Below are 24,502 nucleotides of genomic sequence, written 5' to 3'. Positions count from 1 at the left end.
TCTATTGGTCGTGTGTATGTCCTCTTTGGAGAAGTGTCTATTCAGGTCCTTTGCCCATTTTTCAATTTGAGTTTTTTAAGTTCCTGATAAATTGTGGATATTAAGCTCTTATCAGATGTATCATTGGCAAATATGTTCTAGCACAGAGTGAATTATCTTTCAATTTTGTTGATAGTTTCCTTTGCTGTGCAAAAACTATTTAGTTTAATGTAGACCCATTTGTTTATTCTTTCGTTTCTCTTGCCCAAGGATATACATTAGAAAAAATACTGCTAAGGGCAATGTCTGAGATTTTTACTGCCTATGTTTTCTTTTAAAATTTTTATGGTTTCGAGTCTTTAACATTTAAGTCTTAAATTCATTTTGAGTTTATTCTTGTGTGTAGTTTAAGAAGGTGGCCTAATTTCATTTTTTGAATGTGTCTGTCCAGTTTTCCCAATACCATATATTGATTAGACTATCTTTACCCCATTGTATGTTTTTGCCTCCTTTTTCAAATATTAATTGAATATAAAGGTATGGGTTTATTTCTGGACTCTCCATTTGTTCATTGATTGATATGTCTGTTTTTATGCCAGTACCATACTGTTTTTGATTACTATGGTCTTGTACCATAGTTTGATATCAGGTATCATGATTCCCCCAACTTCCTCTGTTTCAAGATTAGTGTGGCTATTTAGGGTCTTTCGTGGTTCCATATAAATTTTTTGAGTACTTGTTCTAGTTCTTTGAAATATGCCATTGGTATCTTGATAGGAAATGCGCTGAATTTATAGATTGCTTTGGGTAGTATGGACATCTTAATGACACTGCTTCTTCCTATCCACGAACATGGTACGTGATTCTACTTTGCGTCTTTCTCAATTTCTTTCTTCAATGTGTTATAATTTTCTGAGTACAGGTCTTTTGTATTCTTGATTAAATTTATTCTTAGGTATTTTAGTCTTTTTGAAGCAAATGTGAATGGGATTGTTTTCTTAGTTTCTCTTTCTGATAGTTCATGATTGGTGTATAAAAGCGCAACTGTTGTCTGTATATTTATTTTGTGTCCTGCTACTTTACTGAATTCATTTATCAGTTCTGGTAGTTTTTGGGGGGAATCTTTAGGGGTTTGTATATGCACTATTATGTCATCTGCAAATAATGACATTTTTAATACTCCCTCCTCTCCAATTTGGATGCCTTTTATTTCTTCTTCTTGTCTGATCACTGTGGCTAGGACTTCTAATACTGTGTTGAATAAGAGTGGTGGAAGCAGACTTCCCTGTCTTGTTCCTGATCTTACGGGGACCACTTGTAGTTTTTGTTCATTGAGTGTAATATTAGCTGTGAGTTTGTCATATATGGCCTTGATTATATTGGGGTATATTCCCTCTATTAACACTTTGCTGAGAGTCTTTATCATAAATGGGTGCTGGTTTTTATCAAATGCTTTTTCTATGTCTGTTGACATGAATACGACCATATGGTTTTTATCCTTCCTTTTGTTTATGTGGTGTATCATATTTATGGATTTGTGGATATTGTACCAACATTGCATCCATGGAATAAATCACATCTGATCATGGTGTGTGATCTTTGTTCATGTATTGCTGTATGCACTTTGGTACTATTTCTTGAGGATTTCAGCATTATGTTCATCAAGGATATTGGCCTATAATTTTCTTCTTTTGTAGTGTTTTTAATCTGGTTTTCCAATTAAGATAATGCTGGCCTTGTAAAATGAGCTTGGGAGTCTTCCTTCCTCTTGAATTATTTGGAATAGTTTCTGAAGGATAGATGTCTGTTTTTCTTTGAATGTTTGGTAAAAGTCACCTGTGAAGTCATCCAGTCCAGGACTTTTGTTTGCTGGGAGTTTTTTGATTACTGCTTCAATTTCACTAGGTATAATCTGTCTATTCAGATACTCTGATTCTTCCTGATTCAGTTTGGAAAGTTGCACACTTCTAGGAATTTATCCATTTTGTCCCGGTTGTCCAGTTTGTTGGTATGTAGTTGTTGGTAATATTTTCTTACAGTCATTTGGATCTATTTGGTGTCAATTGTTACTTCTGTTTCATTCTTGATTTCATTTATTTGGGTCCTCTTTCTTTTCATCTTGATGAGTCTGGTTAAAGGTTTGTCGATCCTGTTTATCCCTTCAAAGAGCCAGGCTTTATTGATTTTTGATTTGTATTGTTATTTTAGACTTATTTTGTTTATTTCTGCTCTGATACTTACTATTTTATCCCTTCTGCTCACTTTGGGCTTTGTTTGTTCCCCCCCCCCAAGTTTCTTTAAGTGTAAAGTTAGATGGTTTATTTGAGATTTTTCTTACTTCTTGAGATTGGCCTGTAATGCTATGCATTTCCCTCTTGGGACTACTTTTGCTGTGTCCCATAGATTTTGGGGTTATTGTGGTCTCATTTTCATTTGTTTCAAGGTATCTTTTGATTTCTTTATTGATACCATTGTTCACACATTTATTGTTTAGAACATATTATTTAGTGTCCATGTGTTTGTGTATCTTATAGTTTTTTTCTTGTGATTGTTTTCTAGTTTTTATACCATTATGGTCAGAGAAGATACTTGATATGATTGTAGTCTTCTTAAATTTATTGAGACTTGTACATGCATTTTAAATATGAATCATGCTATGTATTATGCACTTTATGTCCACTGTTGCAATCAAAACCATTTCCACTGGTTTTCTTTCTGGGAATTTATTTTCCAGGATAATGTAGAATTACATGTATTTTATGCTGGATTTGGATTTCTTTTATATTTTCAATAATAAAATATTATAGACAAAGTAATATTTTTTATAAAGCAGAGAATGTTACTAGATAGTAACATCGTTTGGTCCTAGTCAGATACTGTTATAGTCTTTAAATTACTAAGATTTTAGACTACCATGTCAATTTCAATAAACAAATATAAAAACTTATAAAATATTTTTGTGGAACTCTTTTTCAAAGGTTCCATATTTAAATATGGTTTTATCCATATGGGTTTTCTCATCTTTACTGTGAAAGTTCAGTGCATGTACTCTTAGACTAAAACCCCTATTTAGTTTGGCTAAACAACTTTGAACAGTATTTTTCTTGTGAGGTGGAAGTCATGTGATTCACTAAAGCAGAATTTTTATTCTGTTTTCAGTTAGTCCTGTTGGCTGTGGAAAAGGACCTTTTCTTTTAGATGTGTCCTCTGCTCTTCTGTATGCATGCGGCTGATAGGCAGCCAAAACAAAAGAAAGTGTGTGAAGCTATCTCTACTCCCCAACTGGGAGACTCCCCAAATAGCATCAGAAATAGTGGAGAGAAAATCAAAATCATTTCTGACTCATGGAGTGTTGTTTTCTTGTCTTCGTACTGGAAGTCTTTGTCAGCTAGAATGGCACCATTGGCCTGAATAGGTGGGGCTTCACATTGGTGGTTATTTTTAGTTGTCTCAATTAATTCTGCTCTTACATCCCTGGGAGTCTGTTGGCTGGCTCCACCTTACCCCCCGTGGCCCCCGTGATTGACTTTGAGGGTGACATCTTGAGGAGAAAGTTAGTTGCTGGAAACTATAGGGCTGAACTGGTGAAGTATTGATGTGAAATGGGGTCATTTACAAATATTTCACAAATAATATAGTCTCCTTTTCTCTGTTTGGGAATCCAAATATATAAAAGGAAACACTTATTCTTGCCTTTTTATCTCTGTGATTTAATATGTAAGAAATTGTTTAGTTGTAACCGAGCCAAGCAACTGTGGTTTGAACATGACCGTGTTTGTTTTCCTCTGATTAAAAAAAAATCTGGAGACTGGTTTGTATGGTGGCCCCAGATCATCACCCATGTCACTACCTCCTTGTGATCCAGCCAACAGTAATATGTATGCTTATTTTTTTAAATTGTGATAAAATACACATGATATAACATCTACCACCTTAGCCCTTGTTAAGTGTACAGTTCGGTGGCACTAAGCACATTCACATTGTTGGGCCTTTACCGCCGGCCGTCTCCAGAACTCTCTTCATTTTGCAAAATAGAAGTGCTGTGCCCTGTAAACACTAATCCCAAACTCTGTTTTTACGCCTTTCTATGTTCGTTTTTCTGAATGTAACTGCTCTGTGTACTTCCTGTAATCATACAGTAATTATCTTCTTTGTCACTGGCTTATATCACTTAGCACACTGTCCTCAAAGGTCATCCATGTTGTACTAAGTGTCAGAATTTCCTGTCTTTTTAAGGCCGGATAATACTTCATTGTATGTATATACAATATTTAGTTTATCTGTTCATCCATTGATGAACACTTAGTTTACTTCCACCTGTTGGCTCTTGTGACTAGTGCTGCTGTGAAATGTCTTCACAGGTATTTCTATCTTCACTGTCACTTCACGGTTACAACTCGAACCATCTTGTCAGAAGTCTAAGCAGGAAGGGGAAATGGCAACTTCTAGTGGAATCTGCCCCATTTTTAAGAATCTTTCCCAGAAGTCCCATCATCAATTTTTATGAACCAGAAATTAAGAATAAAAATGATAATAGTTAATATTTATTCAGTGCCTGTATTGCCAATACCCAGTGTATAATTCATTTAATTCTTAAAATAAACTTGTGATGGTGGCTATATTTTATCAAAGAGGAATTGAGGCTCAAAGAGATTGAGTTGTTCTGTAAAGGTAAGGGTCACCAGTTCGATTCCCAGTAAGAGCACATACCTGGGTTGCGGGTTGGTCCTGGGTCAGCGTGCATACGAGAGGCAACTGATCGGTATTTCTCTCTCACATCAATGTTTCTCTCCCTCTCTTTCTCCCTCCCTTCCCCTCCCTCTAAAAAAAAATGAAATCTTTTTTTAAAAAGGTTGAATTGTCCAAGTACATTGAGTCACATGGCTGTACATCACCTTGCTAGTTAGAGGCAAAGCTGGGATTTTGACTCAGGAATCTGGCTCTGCCTTCTGTTCCTGTTTTCAGAGAAGCCTGGAAAAAGTAGTTTTATCTCAGCTAGACCTATTTCCTCTCCCCAGCAAATCAAGGATCCACTTCTAAGGAAGAAGAGGAGTGGGATATTGGGTAGGCAACCAGGAGCACCTGCTGTGTAGAGCCTTCTCCTGGGAACTGCCTCTCCAGCTCACTGTTTCGGAAGCCAGGTAGCCTCAGGCTTCTGCAAATCCCGCTGCTGTTCACGCTCTTTTGTGCTGTCCGCAACCAGCCACCACCGGCCAGATCGCTTTGACTTAACCAAAAAGACAGGGAGTAGACCACCAATACTATAAAACATATGCTCTTTCCAACTTAGGGAGCCTAGGGGGGCTGTTTGGAAATGGAGGAGGGAATACAGATATTTTTGATAGAAAATTGTATCAGTTTTTTAGAGTGAGGATTTCTGCAGTGCTCTTCATGTTTAAAAACATGATTATATTTCATCTTTGTGACTATTTTTTACAGCTAGTATTTTTATTAGTATTTAAGAGTGCCAGTTGTTACACATCAAATAACCCATGTCCTTCTGATTTTTTAGTACAAGCTCTTAATCAGTGATCTAATGTTGATTGTACTGACTTTGGTGCCTTTTTAATATATTGGTTCTTCTGGCTACATTCCCCAAATATATTCTTGGGTTATAGCAGGCTAGATCTTGTCTTCTAAGACTTAGGTGGTCATCTGCATACAACCATAACCATCTCAGTAGGGACTTGCTTCTTCAGGGTTTAGGAAATAATAAGTGGAGCATTTGAGGGTGAAGACCAATATATGTCCCACTGTCCTTTGAATTCTCTTCTTCTTCTTCTTTTCAAAGAAGGGCGATACGACATTTAACTTACTCGTCTCAAAACCTAACCCAGTGGTGCTCAACCACCAGTGTTTTGCCCCATCAGGGGACCTTTGGCAGTCTGTTGTGACTTACTTGGTTGTCACAAGTGGGGAGAGGTGCTACTCCCCTGTACATACTATGGTGTTCTAGAGAGCCCTCTACTCTCCCCACTACACAGGATTATCTGGCCCAAACTTCTTAATGATGCCAAGGTTGAGAAACTCTCCCCTTTCCCTCTCAGCTGCCATGAGGCATGTAATTCTATTATCTTCAGATACGTTGCCTGAATTGTTCAGTGTTTCGCGTCTGAATGTCCTCAGGTCCATCCATCAGCGGCACATCTCTGTTGTTATCCTGTTGGAGGAACACCGCATCATGCATTTGGGCGGACACTTAAGAATTAAAATCATATGGACTACCTTCAAGTGTTTCACAGTCTGTTTGTTATTCCACCATTTAGGATGCTTACGTAGTGACCTTCCTTAAAGTTTATTTTTAATGTGATTTCAATGTAATAAGGATTCAGTGTAATAAGGATTTTACTTTAATTCATTAACTCTTAACATGTAAAGTAACATGAAGAACCTAAGAGGCATGTGAAGAGGTTGAATTCAATCTGAGATGGAAAAAGAGTGTTTTGTCATAGAAAGAATTTAGGATTTAGAGTTTGAAGCTCACTCCTCTCCACCCAGCTCCACACCTCTGACATTTAACTGGCCAGCCTCAGTTTCTTCATTTCCATGTTATTCATATTTCATTTTAAGAACTTAATGAAATAATGTATGTGGGAGGCTTTTTGAAATTTAAAGTACTGTACATCTGTCAGCTTGTTATTTGTTAAGTTCTTCTACATGGACTTTTTGTCCTTAGATTAGTTATTTCTTCATTAGTTCATAGACAGAAATTCTGCATGCCTTTGATAAAAATAGATATGTATATGGGTTATTTCTATCCTTAGGAATATATACATATTCCTCAGTGGAGTGAGGTTTCCTAATACACCATGATTATCCACATTAGTTTGGACTAGACAGCTGCAAACTTTAGCCAAGGAAAAGCGGCTGTTACTGGGGAGACTTGAGACTTAAACTGATGTTAGTGGTATTGGCTCCGGTTCCAGGACAGCTTATTGGGCAAACATGTCCACTCTTCCAGAGTTCCACTTTTTCCCAGCAAGTCACTGACTGGAGCCTCAGACCACACAGCAGGCAGTGCAGACGTGATGGTTCTTAGAGGAAGGAACGCGTTGGGGTGAGAAGAATTCCAGGCCAGTGCACGCATCACCAAGTTCTGTATTTGAGCGCTTGCTGAACTACTTAGTCAAACAAGGGAGAATGTGGTGGTTTGCCATTTGTCACGTTTCATGTCCCCTTCACATGAGGGGTGTGCTGATTGGAGATGAGACACTAGACACGTCTTCTTGTTCTAGGCCCTGTGTCACTCAGTCCCTGAAACCATCCCAGAATTTTGGATCCTCATTACCAGCTGCGTTCTAACCTTGGCTGAGTCCTAAGTATTAACGCAGAGCTGTGCATCCAGGTGGAGCGAAACCACAGCACGGAGGCACAAAGAATCTTTTCTGGAAAAGAGCAACTGCCATATCTGGTGCCACACAATCATCTTCTTCATGTCAGACTTCCCAGGACCCAGGTGTGCTGCCGGAACACTGGATTTAACCACACACTTAGTCCCCCTTCTTGTGAAGGCTCAGACAGACAGGGGCTTGGCATGGAGGCCCAGGGAGCCTGCAGCCTCTGAGGACTCTGCTCTCAGCTCTGAGAATCACGGGTGGCCTCACAGTCAGGGCAGTTTGCCCCCAGAGCCCAATATGCAAATCAACTGAAAGATAAACCACTGCAGTCTGCACCTTAATTTTCTCTGTAGAGAACATTCTCTAGGAAACTGTTTCCTGTCATCTACAGACAAAAGTGCTGACTAACACCTTAACTTTACAGATAATGAGATCTTTGGGGAAGTTTTAATCTTTCAGAGTTTCCTGGAGCTTTACAAAAGGTCTGTTCCCTCCCTTCCTACACTTCAATGACTATATTCCTCCTGTTTTTGTCACTTCCATTGCTTTGGAAACATGTAAACATAAGACCACCTTTAAACTATACCTGCCGAGTAGGTCTTCCATCAGTAGTTAGAACATTGAATTTGAATCTTAATGCATATTTAATTGAGGGTGAATATTTCTAACTCAGAAAAGGTACCCATAAGTTATGCACGTGTTTGTATTACCTCATAAGCATTTACAACCAGGAGGCCAATTTGGTTATCGGATTGGCGACTGTAACAGAAATTGTCAGAATTATCTTCGCTACTGAAAACCCTTGAATCTTTTTGTCCCAATAGGACAGAAGCTGAAGTAAAATATTATTCTACCTTTTTACTTTTTCTTTCAACTGCCCTTTTCAATAGATGTGTTTTTTGACTTAGGCCTTATTTGCATTTCTCACAGGGACTGCCTTTGGGCCTGGACCACTTACTAAATTGTTCTGATGCTTTAGGAAAGGGAAAACCATGGTAACCAGATGCAGGGTATGATTATTTGCCTCTGACCTGGCAGAGTGTTGAGTTTAACAAAAGAAGCTTAATAGAAATGTTCAAATTGACCCTTCTCATTACTTGGACTCCTTAGAGCTCAATCAATCTCTCATTATTATCAGAGTTATTCGAGCAAAGGCAGCAGTGATAGTATTTTTCATAATCATTCCTTGAGCCAAGTGTAATTTGCAATTTGTAGTATTGTGTTATGAAACAATAATGTATTAAAATGAACAGAGCAAGAATTAGGAGTTTAGTGGTGAAGGAAGGGCCCGGAGAAGTAGCTGGGTGAAAGGCAGTCTCGACTTCATTTTAAGCGGACGTGGCTGATTTCAATGCCAAATTAAACATTCAAATAATCAGAGTTATGTATTGTTTTTACTGTGTTTAAATGTGTGTGTGTATATATATTTAAATTTTATATATATTTATTATAAAGTCAGTGTAGAGGGGGAACAAAAACATAATTTGCATATTTACTTACATTTGCATGTTTGGCTTCCAGGGGTTATTAGTGTGGTTTGATTGTTTGTGTGGGCATGCTTGGAAAAAATAAGGTATATCAAGCCTTATAAAAATCCCATATGGAGCAGTAATTACTAATTGACCCCTTTTACAAAGAGGGAATGTATTTGTACAGAAAATGTCATGTGGTCTGTGAACTAGCTGATGCTTGAAAACCTTGTACATCGTAGTTAAGACGTACCGCCACTCATTTTCTGTCATTTTACTTGAATGGCTCTAAGTATAGATTATAAATGCTATTTTTAGGATTATTTAGGTATTTATCTTGTGTTTTGAAGGATGACTGTATTAGCTTGGGTTTTTCTTTTTTTCTTAAGGCGTCCTGTCTGGATCCCACAGTTTGTGTGCGTGTGTGTTTGGTTTGGTTTCGTTCTATTTTTAAGATGTTTGGAGTTTACTGTGATTCTTGTAAAGACAAAACTGATAATGTGTGGTTTGGTTTAATTGTTGTTTAATATTTCCTTGTTCCATAGCCTTCTAGGGCTTCTGAAGTGGAGAGTTACTGGGCCTATCGGTGCACCCTTAATTAGATGGCACAGGATGCGCAGGGACAAGTGCTCTTGTGAGGTCATTTAATGGGAGTCCTGAGAAGGACATGATGCTCATTAACGGTGTGTTGTACATCTGAAGGCTGTGCTAGCTCAGCTAAGTAGTAGCTATTTTTCTTTAGAAAAAGTCGCTTCTTTTTCCCTGGATGCCGGGCAACACAAATCTGTTTATTAAATGCAATCATCAGACTGGCACTGATGAAAACTGCACACAATCAAATAATGATCCTCAAGTTTGTGAATTTCCTGAACCCCTGCTAAACTCCACCTCAACTTAAAGCTGCATCCCCTTTTGCAAAAGTACTAGCAAGTTGTCATGTACCTTTTTCTAAGGCTCCCTTCTCATTATTGTTGATTACCAAGATTTTTTTTTCTTTGCCTAAATAGGAGCTTTCTGCTTTTCATAATCAGCCTGCTCTTCCCTGATTCATCCAGCATGGCCACAATCGACTGCTGAGCGAATTAGAATGCTGTCAAGGTGTCAGTTTCTTAAAATGTTACTAAAATATGTAAGATCCTACGTAGGAAGGATATATTAGAGATGACTGATTTTTTTCTATTTCTCATTTATAAAATCGAGACCAAGGCATACACACACGTAGAAAATAGGGCCAGAAACCATGAGCACATCAGTACGAAAGATAAATGCATGTGGTGGATTCTTGCTCTTTTATTCTGTGATTGGGTTGGACAGTTTGACATGTTTCTGCTATTGCCTGGAAGAATTTGCATATGTCAGAAAGGACAGTTTTGACTTTTGGACTGTCATTGCATTTAAAATATGGGCGACGCCTGGGAAGGGGTTTGTGGGCAGTGTTTACTATTCTTCCCGATGGTTAGGGTCAGTTGTGTCCAGGTCCCTGGCCTTTATAGACAGTTCCAGTTGGGAACAATGTCCCCTGGACCTCATTGCTGCAGGCAGTGCAAGATCTGTTTCTTTTATGTCAACAAAGATGTTTTAACTATCTGCTCTCAGTAAAAAGAATCGAGTAGTTGACTGTCTTTGGTTCCTTAGAGGTTTTGAGGTGGCTGGGTGTGGTAAAGACAATCTTGGCTCTGAAATCTGCCTTTGTTACTTCTTGCTATTTGACCTGTTAAATCACTAAATTCTCCTCCATTTCCTGAGGTGGCTCCTAAATGGGGAGGATGATAATACTGTTTGTGGGAATCAGTGAGATCAAGTCCACAGTAAGAATTCAGTATGTTCCAGTAAAGTGTAATTAAATAATCAAAAGAGCATTCAACAGGTGCTCATTTATATGTCTCAGGGTTTACAGAAAGTGAACTCCAAGATCTGGGAATTTCATTTTCTCTAGGAGTATCCACCTTCAGCGCCACCTAGATATTTTACGCTAGCCAGGAGGTGACCTGAATGCTATTTTTAGCATACGTTGTGACTTTGGGCACCTCTCTGTGCCTCCTGGACCTCATTTCCTTGTCTGTCAAAGACACTGGCCAAGGTGACCATCCTCTAGACTTTGATTTTCAGAAACGTGCACATATACCTTTAGTGTGCATGGGGAAATGTGCAATAGAACAAGCTACAAAGATACGTGGCTAGATTATTTTTTCTTGACATAAAATTTAGAGTAATTACCTTTTAGGGATTTAAGACAAAAATAATTTCATCACTATGTTAGAGATGAGAATGATGGGTTGAGGGGAATGAAAGCTCACACCAGGAATGTGGAAAAAGACTGTACCAGAATCAATTGAATAAGATTTTCTGGAGAAACTTGGGTCAGAATCTGCTTATGAAAACTATATGACTCAAAGGACCAGAGGGGGTGATGTTAAAGGCTCATGACATTGCTTTGATTTGAGTGAACAGCGTGCTCCTGAGGCATGTGAAGGGGTTGGGACTCAGGCAGGACATGGTAAGAGTATGTGATTTTGCTGTACGGGATCTTGAACTCAGCTCACTGGGCAGCTGGTATCTCAAGGATCTTTAGGGCAAACAATAGCATTATCAGCAGACAGTAGTCAAAGATGGGTTAGCATAATGGCCATACACACATGTGTGTACCAGAAGCAACTGGAAGTTTCCAGAAAGAGGTAAAAAAAAAAAATCATAAAGAAAGGAAATGAATGAATCATGTGATGTTCAAATATGTGGAATGAAGGGGCACCATTAAGGGCAGTATGGATGGAGTTCTCTCGCTGTGCTGGCCACTCCAGTCCAGGAGCTGGGAGTTGGGGGAGGATAGATGGCTTCTGGTAGCTGGCACTGAATTCTCATTTGACCCATTCAGTTCCCTTCCTTAGCCAAGCAATGTCACTTAACCTACATGTCTGAGGATAAAAAGTAAAGTAAAACACTGTCTAAGATTTTGCTACCTGTGTTTTCTTCTATGATTTTTATGGTGTCAAGCCTAACATTTAAATCTTTAATCCATTTTGAATTTATTCTTGTGTGTGGTATAAGCAGGTGATCTAGCTTCATTTTTCTGCACATATCTGTCCAATTTTCCCAAAACCATTTATTGAATAAACTGTCTTTACTCCATTGTATATGCCTGGTTCCTCTGTTGAATACTAATTGACTGTAAAGGTGTGGATTTATTTCTGGGCTCCCTATTCTGTTCCATTCATCTATGTATCTGTTTTTATGCCAGTACCAGGCTGTTTTGATTATGATATCTTATGTGGAATCTAATGAAAAAAAACTGAACCAACAAGCAAAATAGAGAAAGACTCATGGATAGAGAGCAGGATGACAGCTAAGGCGGGAGAATTGAGCAAATAGGAAAAAGGACTTATGGACATGGACAACAATGTGGTGATTTTGGGGGGGTAAGTGGGCATAAGGGGACTAAATAGTAATGGCAAAATATAATACAAATATGCGTTTAAAAATTCCAAAAGAAAAAAAAGTAAGACAAATATTGTAGAAAATCCCTCCTTACACATGAAGACCTTGGTAGTACCAGACTAGGTGACATTTCAGTGAGTTTGGTTTTTTTTATTGAAGAAAATCTTAATTTTAAATATTAGCCCACAAAGCGTATCAGATAGTTGGATCTGGGTATTCTATTCATCAATTTTTACACATGGCAGCAGGTTTTTAAGACTTTCTTTTTACTGTGTTGTGTTTTTAAATATGATATTTAAAAAAAGCCCTTTCATTACAAAACCAGTTGTATTTTTATTATTCAGCATATTTTTTTCTAAATACCTCTGATTTTGTTAGCAGTATAAATTACAGTAAAACATTTTTATGTCATTTACACTGCAGAATGAATTAGGTTTACTAAAAACCAAAATGATGGTTTAGCATGAAACTCTTATCCACAGTTCAGTTTTGCTGACAGTTCTTTCTGTATAAAAGCACTAGAGTTTTGTCATGGGCCTTCGCTGCTGTGGTGTTTGCTTTGGCTTCCCTGTGCGCCCGAGCACGGTTTGCCCCTTGTTCCTCACTGTAGCCGTGTGTGCAGCTGGCCGGGCGGATGGCAGTGATTGCGCTTGTGAGGCGTCACAGTACAACCTGTTTAGCAAAAGGCTTTGAGGTTCCTTTGGCTGAATAAAACATTGCTGCATTCTCTATGAAGAAAGCCATATGGTTAAGAGATGCTACAATCAATTCTGTTCTGATGAGACATTGGCTCATCTGGAACTTTCTGTGAATGAATCTTCAGTGGCTTTTTGACATATTTTTCAGTGACCCTCCTATTTCCATGCAGCAGTCCTGTCAACTTTTTCTCAAGCTTTCTGTTTTTCTTTGTCTTCTCTCTTTCTCTCTTTTTACTCTCAGTCTCCTTGTCCTACAATGTAAGCTTCACAAGAGCAAGGATTTTCTTTTTTTAATCCTTAGCTGAGGACATGCTTTGTTGATATTAGAGAGAGAAGGGAGACAGGACAGGAGAGAGAAACATGGATGTGAGGGAGAAACATCAAATTGGTTGCCTCTGGTGCGTGCCATGACCAGTGATCAAACCTCATCCTTTTTGGTGTATGGGATGATGCTCCAACCCATTGAGCCAGCCCCGCCATGGCATTTTCTCTTATTTTTTAAAAACATCATGGGGCATATGTGGGCACTTCTGATTTCAGCATCATACCTGCCAGATGACAGACTTTCCCATGCAAACATTTGTGTGGATAAGTCAGGAGGCAGTTCAGAAAATCGATTCTCCAGGATGCATTCGCTTCCCAGACCTACCTTAGTTCAGAATTTTTTCAGCTATGCTGTTCCTTGGAAAATGACCCATTTGAAATTCATCAGTGGCTTTTAAAAGAGAAAATAAATGTAACTGGTATCTTCCGAGTTTTTAAGCACCTGGTATTAAATGATTGTCTTTATAGGTTGGTTACTGATTCCAGCTGTGAAACTATTTGGGTAGTGTAACTGAAATTTTTCATGCCCCTCCCCACTTTTTGGGAAGAGTTAAGCAACTATAAATTAAGAAGAATGCTAGAATATATTGGGAAATAGAGTGAATTAGGGATTAGCTACCTAATTTTTCCTTTTTATTTTTAGAATGGTTGGTATACTTTTTTTACTTAGTCTGTTCTTCATTTTATCAAAAAATTACAGCTATGATTTTATAATATGCCTTAAAGAAATCACATAACTTATTAACTAAAGCATATAATAGGAAAATGTTCCAATGCTAATCCACATTTTGTCTGTGATTTCTTTACTTTTCATATAATAATTGAATCTATAATTTACAAAAGGAAAGTATACTGTAACAGTTTGGTAATAAATTTACACATAATAAAATAGATTAGGGAATAGTCTAGGAAACTAATACTTTAATATCAATACAATGAGGAAAATGTGGTTCTTAAATATGAGTTAGGATTCTATCCTCTTTTCTTTTTAATCTTGTGTACTTAAGATAAAAAGCTGAAAATTGGTAGACTTAGATATAAAATGAAAACTTTCTGTACAAAGTAGTAGGACTGAGACCATTTAAAAAAAGATTTAATATAACTAATTAAACTCAGTGTTAAGTTGGGAGTTGAAAATAATCTAAACTGTTTTGAAATATATAAAAATCACTTTCAGTTTTTCCTTTTATTATGAACTCAAAGGGCAAGGTATACATGATCTTCCTGTAGGACTGAACAGCACCACTGGTACGGATTAGAACGTATCTTGTGTCAGTAACTAGTGTTCCTGAAGTGTGACGTGGGTGAACGTGTGTGGTCCAGAATGTGAACTGGCACAATGTCTTTAAAGACAAAACAAAATAAGTCAATATTGGCAGCGTCGTATCATTTGAAGAACATTTATGAACTAAAAAAGCAAATGGTTAAAATGTTTTACCTTTAGGAGTACCTAATTATAAATATCATGTATTAAGATTTGAACTTACACTTTTCTTAAAGTGAGAGTTGAATACATTTTGTATTTCCAGGTGTCCCACTGGTCTAGAATTCTTAGAATGGGAATTCACATGGGCTCTGAGTGCAGTCTGCATGCTGATGGCACTCAAGTTACTCTGTCCTCTCCCCTGAACTTCTTTTTAAAAATAAGGTTTTTATTTTTAATGCTCTGTAGATGCTCAATAAATTTTTGTTAAATGGATAGACATTATGTTTTAAATGTTGGCTTCTACTGAGATGTATCCATTTTTTACAATACATTGCATGTTTGTTCTTTCACTTTTTAATTCATTCTATAAACTCAATTATGCTTCAATTTAAGTATTTTAATATAACAAAAAATAAGGAAAGAGAAAGTATTTATTTTTCATGTTTTGTATTTAATAGTTTTAAAAGCATTATATATATTTTATTCCTTGTGTGAAGTAGTCAGATGCTGGACTTAAGTTCTTGGAGATTTTCTTTTTTCCCTTTTGCCAATTGAAATGATCTTCCAATTTCTAAGTAATATTAATATTTAAGGGTAGATTTGCTTTTTAGAAGTTAATTTTAGAGCCTGTTTTCAGTGCTATCTAGTAATATACATAATTTTTAAAGTAATGGTGGTGGTAGTGTTTTAATTTCACTATTTTAATACCTTAAGGATGCTTTTTCTTCCTTATGTACCTCTGCGGATATGATGCTGTTTCACTCAACAGATGAGATATTCTCCTGCATACTGCATATGCCAGCCAGTGTTTGACATCAGATTTGTGTTAATAAAATAATGACCTATGCTACTAGCCAAGCCATTAATTGAAATACTTTTCTCTCTTTTATTTCAACTTTGAACCTACCCTTTTATTGCTCTGTCTGTCATACAATTGTCACCAAAAGCCAAGTTTCTACTTTGTCTTCAGAAAGAAGTACTTGGCATGCATTACATATTTATGAATGTTTATCTGAGTAACTGTTTATAAAATATTTCTTTTTTGAAACATCTGGTGACCAAATCACTATAGATGAAGATTATTTGAGGATATGTAGCGCATGCATTCCAGACAACAAGGCCTTTTATGGAGAAAATAACAGAGTAAAAAAAAATTTGATACCAAGTCTGAAGTTTTTGAGATATTTTTGATGCAGAAGGTACTGTTAGTGTTTTCTTAGCCTCAAGTTCAATGCCCATCTGTGGAAGTTTGTGTGGACTGGTTTTGAATCATGCATGTGTTTGTTTTTTATGAGAGATAAATTTCCAAGTCAAAGAGTCTACTTTCGACGATTGCTTTCCATCAGATTTAGGAAAAGTAAAGCTTTCAAGTTTATAAGCTAAAAGTATACCACTGTAAATTATCCTTTGTTACTTGAAACCTGGCAAAAATGGCCTTGTCAGTTTTTAAAGTATGATGAATGTTTCCAATATGCCTGACTGTGAAAGTAAAGAATAGTTGTTCATGGAGAAGTTATAAAGCAGATGATTGTGGGTTATCATTTCTCAGTCCAAAGAGAAACCCACTCCAATGGAGACTTTAATCCGCCAGCATCTAAAGTGCTTGGCTCTCACTCCTAAGCGTTGATTAATTATTTGTTTAACAAGGATGAATGCAGGGTTTCTGTTATTGTGTCGTTGTTTACTTTTATTTTGTAAAAGAAAAACAGGTATTGAGGCCATTTTCCAAAAGGATTTTCCCTGGAAAGTTTTAACTAAAAGGGAATAAAGTAATTAGTTAAATACATAAATACTGTGCAAAACCAGTGAACTGTAGGAGACGTTTTGGCCCTTATTTTGAAGGAGCTCACATTTCATTGGGTACATATGTCTTTATCACAAGAGGAGAACTCATTTTGTATATATTGACAAGTTAGAATTTTTTGTTGTCAACAGGTTTGGCAAACATCGAAAAGATGACAAGATTGAGAAAACGGGTAAAATAAAAATACAGGACACCCTTACTTCAGAAGAGGAGAGAATACGAATGAAGCAGGAGCAGGAGAGGTAGACTTCAGTTATGTGATTAAACCTCATTAGACAGAGGTTCTTTTTTTCTTTCTACTCTTTCTTATTTTTTTACATATAAAGAAGTTGCATTCAATTGATTTTTTTTTTCTGTGTGAATCCAAATACTGATGGTTATGGGATGAATACAACATAAAGAAAGATTAAAAGAAAAACCTTACATTTATTTGAGGCATTAAAATGAATTTTATTGGTCGTAGTTAAGATATTTTGCAGAGGAGGTAGTAAGGCATTAGACGCATAAATTAAAACTGAATTTATGATCACTTTTAAAACCACAAAGAAATATTTAGAACCCTGTCTCATTCATCTTTGAGTATATAGGGTATTATAATAATTTTTAGGAAATACTTATCTTAAAATAAAACTATTTAAATTTTTATATCATTTAAAATATTTTGACTTACAGTAAGAATTGAGAAGGCTGTTAATTTTTACTGTGTTGTGTTCCTTTCAAACCTGCCATTTATTTCTGTTTTATTCTTCTATATCACCCTCCTCTCATTTTGTAACATTTTTTACTTAAATTTTATTCCATCTCTTCCAGAAAGATTGTTATTGTTAGGAAGGAAAAATTTCTCCTCTGCCTTCCTAGGTTCTTCTGGCTAGTTGAAGAATTAAATTGACCTAAGGCAGATTAACAGGAGAAAATCAAATTTAATTCCATAAGCATGGGGGCTACAGAAGGATATGAGGCCCCAAGCACTCAGGCAATCAAGGTTTGTGTGCTATTCTGAATAAAGGAGAAGGGGGTAGGTGTCTGGGACCTCAAAGGGGAGGAAAACAGTTGACCAGAATGTGGAAAATCAGATGTTTGGTAAACGAATGTTTGCTGCACCAAGCAGAGACAAGGGGACACAGAGAGGACTTTGAACAAACAGGCCTTACGCATAAGGTCCTCCAGTTTTCCACACCTGGCTCATATTCTTCAGTTATTTCTGGTGACAGTTGTGTTCACCAAACCCTGGACCTAAATTCTTTCAGGAAGTTAAAGGGGGATGTGCAGGGTTTCCTGAGGTGGGGGGGGTGGGGCTCAGTTGTCCTTAGCTCAAAATACTCTGCATGCCAAAATGGCACATTCTGGGGAGACTGGTTCTGAACCCCTACATATCTATTGTTGAATTATTCCATGTTGAGAACCCAAAGACTAATGAAATGAATGAAGAGTTACTTTCAGCGGACACTTGAAAACCATTTTCTAGTAAGTGATGAGAATTTTTCATTGTAATTCCCAGGGGATGAGAAGGCCATGTCGCACTTTGGTTGTGGGAGTTTACAGGCTTGCAGTGAGCTCCTCTGTCATCATGTCTCATTTTCCCAGCTGCCACAGCAGAAGATACTATGTCTTCTTTTAATTTCAGATAATCTGGGGTGTAAGGGAGTTTCTGGTGCCTTGATCAAAGTTATAAAGCAAAATATTATCCATAGCTAGGATTATATCCCAGCATCTTGACAAGTCTACTACAATTGTAGAATTGGGCTGCTCTCAGTTTTATACAAACAACGAATGAACCAAAAAGGGTATCCTACCACAGTTTTCTTTAAAAGCAATTAATCTTTGGATGTTTTCTATTCCTTTAGTACTTTAGAGGTTTCTTTTTTTGGTAGGATACTCTGTAGGTTTTCAAAGTATAAAATATAAAAGGGGGGGAAATATGGGCTTTTAATTTATGGTACAAATCTGGGTTTATTCTTACGGTTCTATTCCAATTTTTATTTTCTATTTTGTTTTTTATTGAATGTATTGGGGTGACATGGTTAGTAAAATTATATAGGTTTCAGGGGTAGAATTCTATAATACATCCCTAATTTTTGTTCTCTAAAAGTCATTCCACCTTTCTTGATTTCCAGGACCCTCTCTAACCCTCACCAATTTGGGTTCTTCAAGCTTATTAATAAACTCACTGTTTCTAAGGTGGGGAGCACAGTGTTTCTTAGTGAAGTATATAGCATTTAATTGTTTGGCAGTAAAGACTTCTATCCTGAAAGATTTCTTGTCCTTAAAGGAAGAGTGTATACCAGGTAATTTTAAGAACTCAGATTCATCCACAGGCAAACCTGTAATTTAGTTAGAGAACGATCCTGTTGGTAGAAAGAAACATTGTACTTCTCCCCTGTGTGATGCCCGCCAAAGGGGATAGCTTCCTTTACCATTTTTCATATTCTAAATATTCCTTTTTTGGTAGTTTAAGATGACTGCTGTGTTTCAGTGCAGAATTCTATCAATATTTTCCAAAATACTTTTATCATGCACAGGCAAATATTTCCAGCCAGACAGTGATTTTTAGATAATGGTTTCACTTGGATGTAGCTGTGCCTAAGGCACAGTTCACTTCTCAGTTTTGCTTCTAATCTCCATCTCTATACCTGTAAAGATGCAGTAATTCTGGGATCTTGGGAGATTATGATGAATTTACAACATACGGGAGGCCTAGAATAAAAATTTTGTAGGGTCAAGGAACAAATGAACAGTTCATTACAAAAATCAATTAGGTTCATAATTTAAGAAAGCTATTATACTTTGTATTTCAGTAACAATTTTTACAAGTATATTGTATTTAAACTCATGGGTCTTATAATAAAAGTGAATGCATGGATTACATAAGTGGAGTGTGTTCAGTGGTTCTGATTTTGGTAGAGCAAGCCTTGTTTTATAAATCCTTTCTATTCTGCTTGTTAGCATTAGCAAATCTCCTTTTGATATTGGAAACTGCAGCTCCTTCAGAAAGACTTTGAAGAAAAAGATACAAATAAACAAGCCACTGCTTATATTCTCACCACAGTCTTTACTTCAGCGCTGACTAGTAGTGAAGCATCTCTAGTAACATTGCTTACCACTATAGCTATGATTTCCGAAGTTACTTTGGCTGGTTCCCTACCTGACATTCCTTGGTTACAACATGTCCATATACAAAAATATTATTTGTCTGTACATATCTATGCCATATAAATTATTATTCAAGATGTAAATATTGAAAAATTAAAAGGCCAATAAACATAATTTAAAATGTTTTGCATACCATGTTAAGAGATGGTGAAAGTAAATTAGATTCTTGTAAGTATGGGTTTGAGATTGAATTTGACTTCATTCTTGCTAACTTCCTTCTCTCTCCTTCCACTCACTGCCATCACTGGGAGATGGGCCTTCAAAACATCTGTCGACAAAGGAGGGATGCGTGAGAAAGGTCACAGTGTGGATCTGTCCTTTGGCTCCACTAGTCCTGGCCTGCCAGACTTGAGCCAACATGCCTAAGGTCTCTTGAGAAGTGGGAAGTCTGGGGATGACCGAAGTCAAGGGTGAAGTTAGCTGGTCCTGTGAGACGCTAATTTGACTTCCAGCTCTGGGCTCTGAACTTAGTTACCCTAGCCATTCAGAGGTGCTGCTGGCCACACAGTTCAGGCTGGGTGGGGAACTAAGCAATACACTTGGAATTTGGAGTTGATGTGTGAATTCGGTGCTTGTTGGCTCCTTCTAGTTCCTCTTTCAGGGGTGCCTAGGACAGAGCCCCTGTTGGCTCATTTCCACTACACGAAAGGTTTGGGCTCCAAACCCTAAATGGAACATGTGCAATTAAATGATCTGTGTAACTGCAGGTCCACTTAGTTTCCATTATGAAACAGGGACGGATTTCTCTGTTGACCAAGTGTCAGAAGTAACATTTTGTCTCTTGTGTGTCTTTTCTCCCAGTGGTATGTCCACTTACACTTTAATGGTTGGCGTATAACAGTGTGATACACGGCTCCCCAAGAAAAGTTGAGCAGCAGAAGAGGGTTCCATGTGCAAATATGTTTAAGAAGTACTTGGTAAAACCAATGTATACATATTTGTTAGCTCCATTATTTCTCAACACTCTATTTATGTTAATGTACATTATGAGTCACCAAAAAAGAGTAGAGAATCAACCTCTGGCTCTTGATTCAGCCATATCCACCCCCCTCACGCATCTCACTGGTGGTGGAAATCAGTTGATTATTTCGGAGAACCATGAGCAAGTTTAGAGCCCGTGCTGTGACCGTCTCCCTTTCGTTGTGTGTACTAATGAGTCCTAGTCCTGTTTCATCTGTCTCTTTCCATCTTCTCTTTCTCACATGACTCTCACTTGTTTAAAACATATGTGTGTGTATCATATATACATAACATATATATATATTCTAACTCTAAATCTGAAGAAAACTGGAAATAAAATGCCATACAATTAAAACAGAAAAACAAAAAATTTATCTGTAGTAGTACCACTGTTAACATATTGGTCTCTGCCTTTCTAATTTTCTTCTATTAAATAGATTTTTCCACACGTACAACTTTGAAAAGTTAATATCTATTTTCATTTTGCCTTATTTTACAATTTTATACATTCTTAGAAAATCATGTTAAATGTTTTCTGGAACAAGGCTAAGTCTGACTATTAATGGATGGATGGCGGGAAGGGCAGATAGAAAGAAAGAAGGCCTGAAGATGAAACATTAGCTGTGATATCTGGTCAAATTCCCCATCCCAAGTAATATCTATCTCACGTGTTCTCCTTTTAAATGAGATTTATAATGTTGACTGGCTTGCATTTTGTAGTTACTTAGCAAGGGATATCTATGATGATGTTATTATTTATATGTACTGTTCCTTTAAGTTGTCTTGTAGTTTAAATTTCATTCTGCCATGAATTTAGGTTTTATTTGATGAGTTTTTGTAATACTGATTTTTAGAGACAGGAAGTACTTTTTGGGAAAGATTGAGGAACTTTGTTTCCAGAATTAGTTTTCTGTGTGTCAGTACAAGTTTTGGGGTAAAATGTTTTTTCAAAGAGTTGATTGTAATATCTTAAACATTGTTTTAAACATGGTTAACAAATTCTAATATGTAGTAATCTGAAATTTATTTAATTTTTTTGTTAAACTAATATTAGTATATTTTATTTTCTATAGACATTAAGAGCATTTTTAAAAATTAAAATCACTAAAGGTCAATTTCTGTGTCTTAGGGTCTTATAAAAATGTGACATTGGTAGTTTTATGTATTGAGGCCTCCTAAGCTCTGGAGGTTAAAGTATTTTGGGTATAATGTAGTAATTTAAATACACCATTGAGTTTTCATCCTGAGTGGCTGGTCACTCAGTAGTGATTCTCGTGCTTTGTATCTTTTTCGGATATATGTCTAAAGACTTTACTTCATAGTCATAAGAAAGTTATTTTCATCTTATTATACTGCAGTTAGCCATAAAAGCCACTTACTGTAAGAGCAAAAATCCTAATGAATAGAAATGCTACAAGGACAGAAGTCTTGTTTTATCTTCATCGTGCATCATCCATCTTAATTAGAGGAAAGGGTGGTGAACACTGTGACAAGGGTCTGGAATTACAGTCATTAATTGATGTCAAGCTGAAGAGAGACTCTAAGTATGAATTTAGTGACAGCAGGAAAGAAATTAACCTTATCGCTCTATTTGGTATATTACTTTATTTTGTGTATTATTTTCTATGCAGGTTCAAGGATTTTCATTACCATAATGGAAAAGACTTTTTTTTTAGCAAAATGAAAAGGTGTGAATATTTATCTTTCAAATGATAAATTCTTTGCTAACTTTTTTTAAGTCTTAGTAAAAACTTTTAAGAGTCTTATTGTTATTATTATTGTTTAAATCTCAGGGTTAGGGAAGTAGTCCGTGAGGACACTTCCCTAATCTCTGTGATCACTCAAACCTCAGAAGAGTTCTGTTGTTTGCAACTAGGAAGGACTTTCTCAAGTGCTTAAAGCAATATATATATTTAATTCTTGTGCTAAGTTTTGGGCTAATCAGTTACTTCCTTCATTGTTGGTGTTTGGCCGGAGATAAATGGAATGAATGCTACACAAGGATCTGACTCTTCAGAAAAAGGGATGACTTAACATCGGGCACCTGTGTGTGATGTGTAGCCTCCGGTTACAGGGTTACAGGGCGACAGGAGAGGGTGCCCGTGTCTAGCACCGACCATCTGGAACCACACGGGCTCAGCTGCAGGATGCTCACTATCTTTTTAAAGATTTTTCCTAAGAAACTGTGCTATTTTTAGTAAGTTACCAGAAAATATTTTCTCTCCTGGCCAATTATTTCTTTCCTAAAATAAGTTTCTCCACAAAGAATGAAAACATATAACATGTCAGTAAAACTCTTTGGTTGTGCTACAAAGTGCCTTTTGTTAAATAACAATAAGCAAGACATTCAGGTATAAAAGTATATAATAAAGAAAATCATTTGTGTATTTTGCCACTAAAATTCCCCAAACCCACAATGCATTCCTAGTTTTTTTTTAAATTTAATCTTTATGTACTTTCCCCCCATTACCATCTATCTACCTTATACCCTGTTCCCCCAACAATCACCACCCCGTTGTCCATGAGTCCATTTTCTTTTTTGCTCAATCCCTCCAGCCCCTAACCTCCCCCACCCCCCACTAGTTGTCATGTGCTCTCTATCAATGAGTCTGTCTCTGTTTTGCCTGTTAATTTAGTTTGTTCATTAGATTTCACATATGAGTAAAATCATATGGCATTTGTCTTTCTCTGAGTGGCTTATTTCCCTTAGCATAATGTTTTCCAGGTCCATTAATACTGCCACAAAGGGTAAAACTTTCTTCCTTTTTTACAGCTGAGTAGTATTCCACTGTGTAAACGTCTCATGTTTGTTTTATCCACTCATCTACTGATGGACAGACACTTCGGCTGCTTCTGTATCTTGGCAATTGTAAATAACACTACAGTGAATATAGTTGTACTTACGTTCTTTCAAATGAGTGTTTTGGGATCCTTCGAATATGTTCCCAGGAGTGAGATTGCTGGATCAAAAAGCAGATCCATTTTTAATTTTTTGAGTATCTCCACACTGCTTCCCACAGTGGCTGCAGCAATCTGCATTCCCACCAACAGTGCAAAGGGTTCCCCTTTATCTACATCCTCATAGCACTTGTTTGTTGATTTATGGATGATAGTCATTCTGACAGGTGTGAGATGGTATCTCATTGTGGTTTTATTTTGTATTTATCTGATGATTAGTGACGTTGAACGTGTTTTCATATGTCTATTCGCCATCTGTATGTCCTCTTTGGTGAAATGTCTGTTCAGTTCCTTTGCCCATTTTTTAATTGGGTTGTTTGTTTTCTTGGTGTTGAGTTTTGTAAGTACTTTATACATTTTGGATATTAATCCTTTATCAGTTATATCAGTGAATATGTTCTCCCATTCTATGAGTTGTCTTTTTATTTTGTTGATTCGATTTCCCTCACTGTGCAAAAAACTTTTTAGTTTAATGTAGTCCCACTTGTTTATTTTTTCTTTTTTTTCCCCTTGCCTGGGGATATATAGCCAATTAAAAATTGCTATAAGCAATATTCCAGATTTTGTCGCCTATGTTTTCTTCTAGGATTTTTATTGTTTTGGGTCTAACATTTAAGTCTTTGATCATTTTGAATTTATTCTTGTGTGTGGTGTAAGAAGGTGGTCTAGTTTCATTTTTCTACACTTATCTGTCCAATTTTCCCTGCTCCATTTATTAAATTAACTATCTTAAGCCCATTGTATGTGCTTGCTTTAAGGAAAAAGTAAAATTGTCTTTATTTGCAGATGACATGATATTATACCTAGAGAACCCCAAAGATTCCACCAAGAAACTACTAGAACTGATCAATGAATTCAGCATTGTAGCAGGATACAAAATTAATATCCAGAAATCAGTTGCATTTTTATATGCCGGTCATGAACTAACAGAAATTAAGAAAACAATCCCATTCACAGTTGCTACA

At 36.7% G+C, this 24,502-nt stretch overlaps 1 protein-coding gene across 15 annotated transcripts in view; it reads left to right on the top strand.

Annotated features, from left to right (window-relative positions):
- The window catches only part of PARD3 (par-3 family cell polarity regulator), a 715,988-nt gene that overhangs the window by 486,283 nt on the left and 205,203 nt on the right, over positions 1–24,502 (top strand). For 11 of the 15 annotated variants that reach the window (XM_053922257.2, XM_053922260.2, XM_053922263.2 and 8 more), the window contains one exon: positions 16,601–16,711. The exons of the other annotated variants lie outside the window; for them this stretch is intronic. In XM_053922257.2, the coding sequence (XP_053778232.1) occupies positions 16,601–16,711 (111 nt within the window). The remainder of the gene's footprint in view (positions 1–16,600; positions 16,712–24,502) is intronic. 15 annotated transcript variants of the gene reach the window in all.

Source organism: Desmodus rotundus, chromosome 4 (genome assembly GCF_022682495.2).
Source record: "Desmodus rotundus isolate HL8 chromosome 4, HLdesRot8A.1, whole genome shotgun sequence".
In the NCBI taxonomy this organism is placed as follows: domain Eukaryota; kingdom Metazoa; phylum Chordata; class Mammalia; order Chiroptera; family Phyllostomidae; genus Desmodus; species Desmodus rotundus.
Note: the sequence above shows the minus strand (reverse complement) of the source record. Positions and strands in the feature narration are given on the sequence as shown.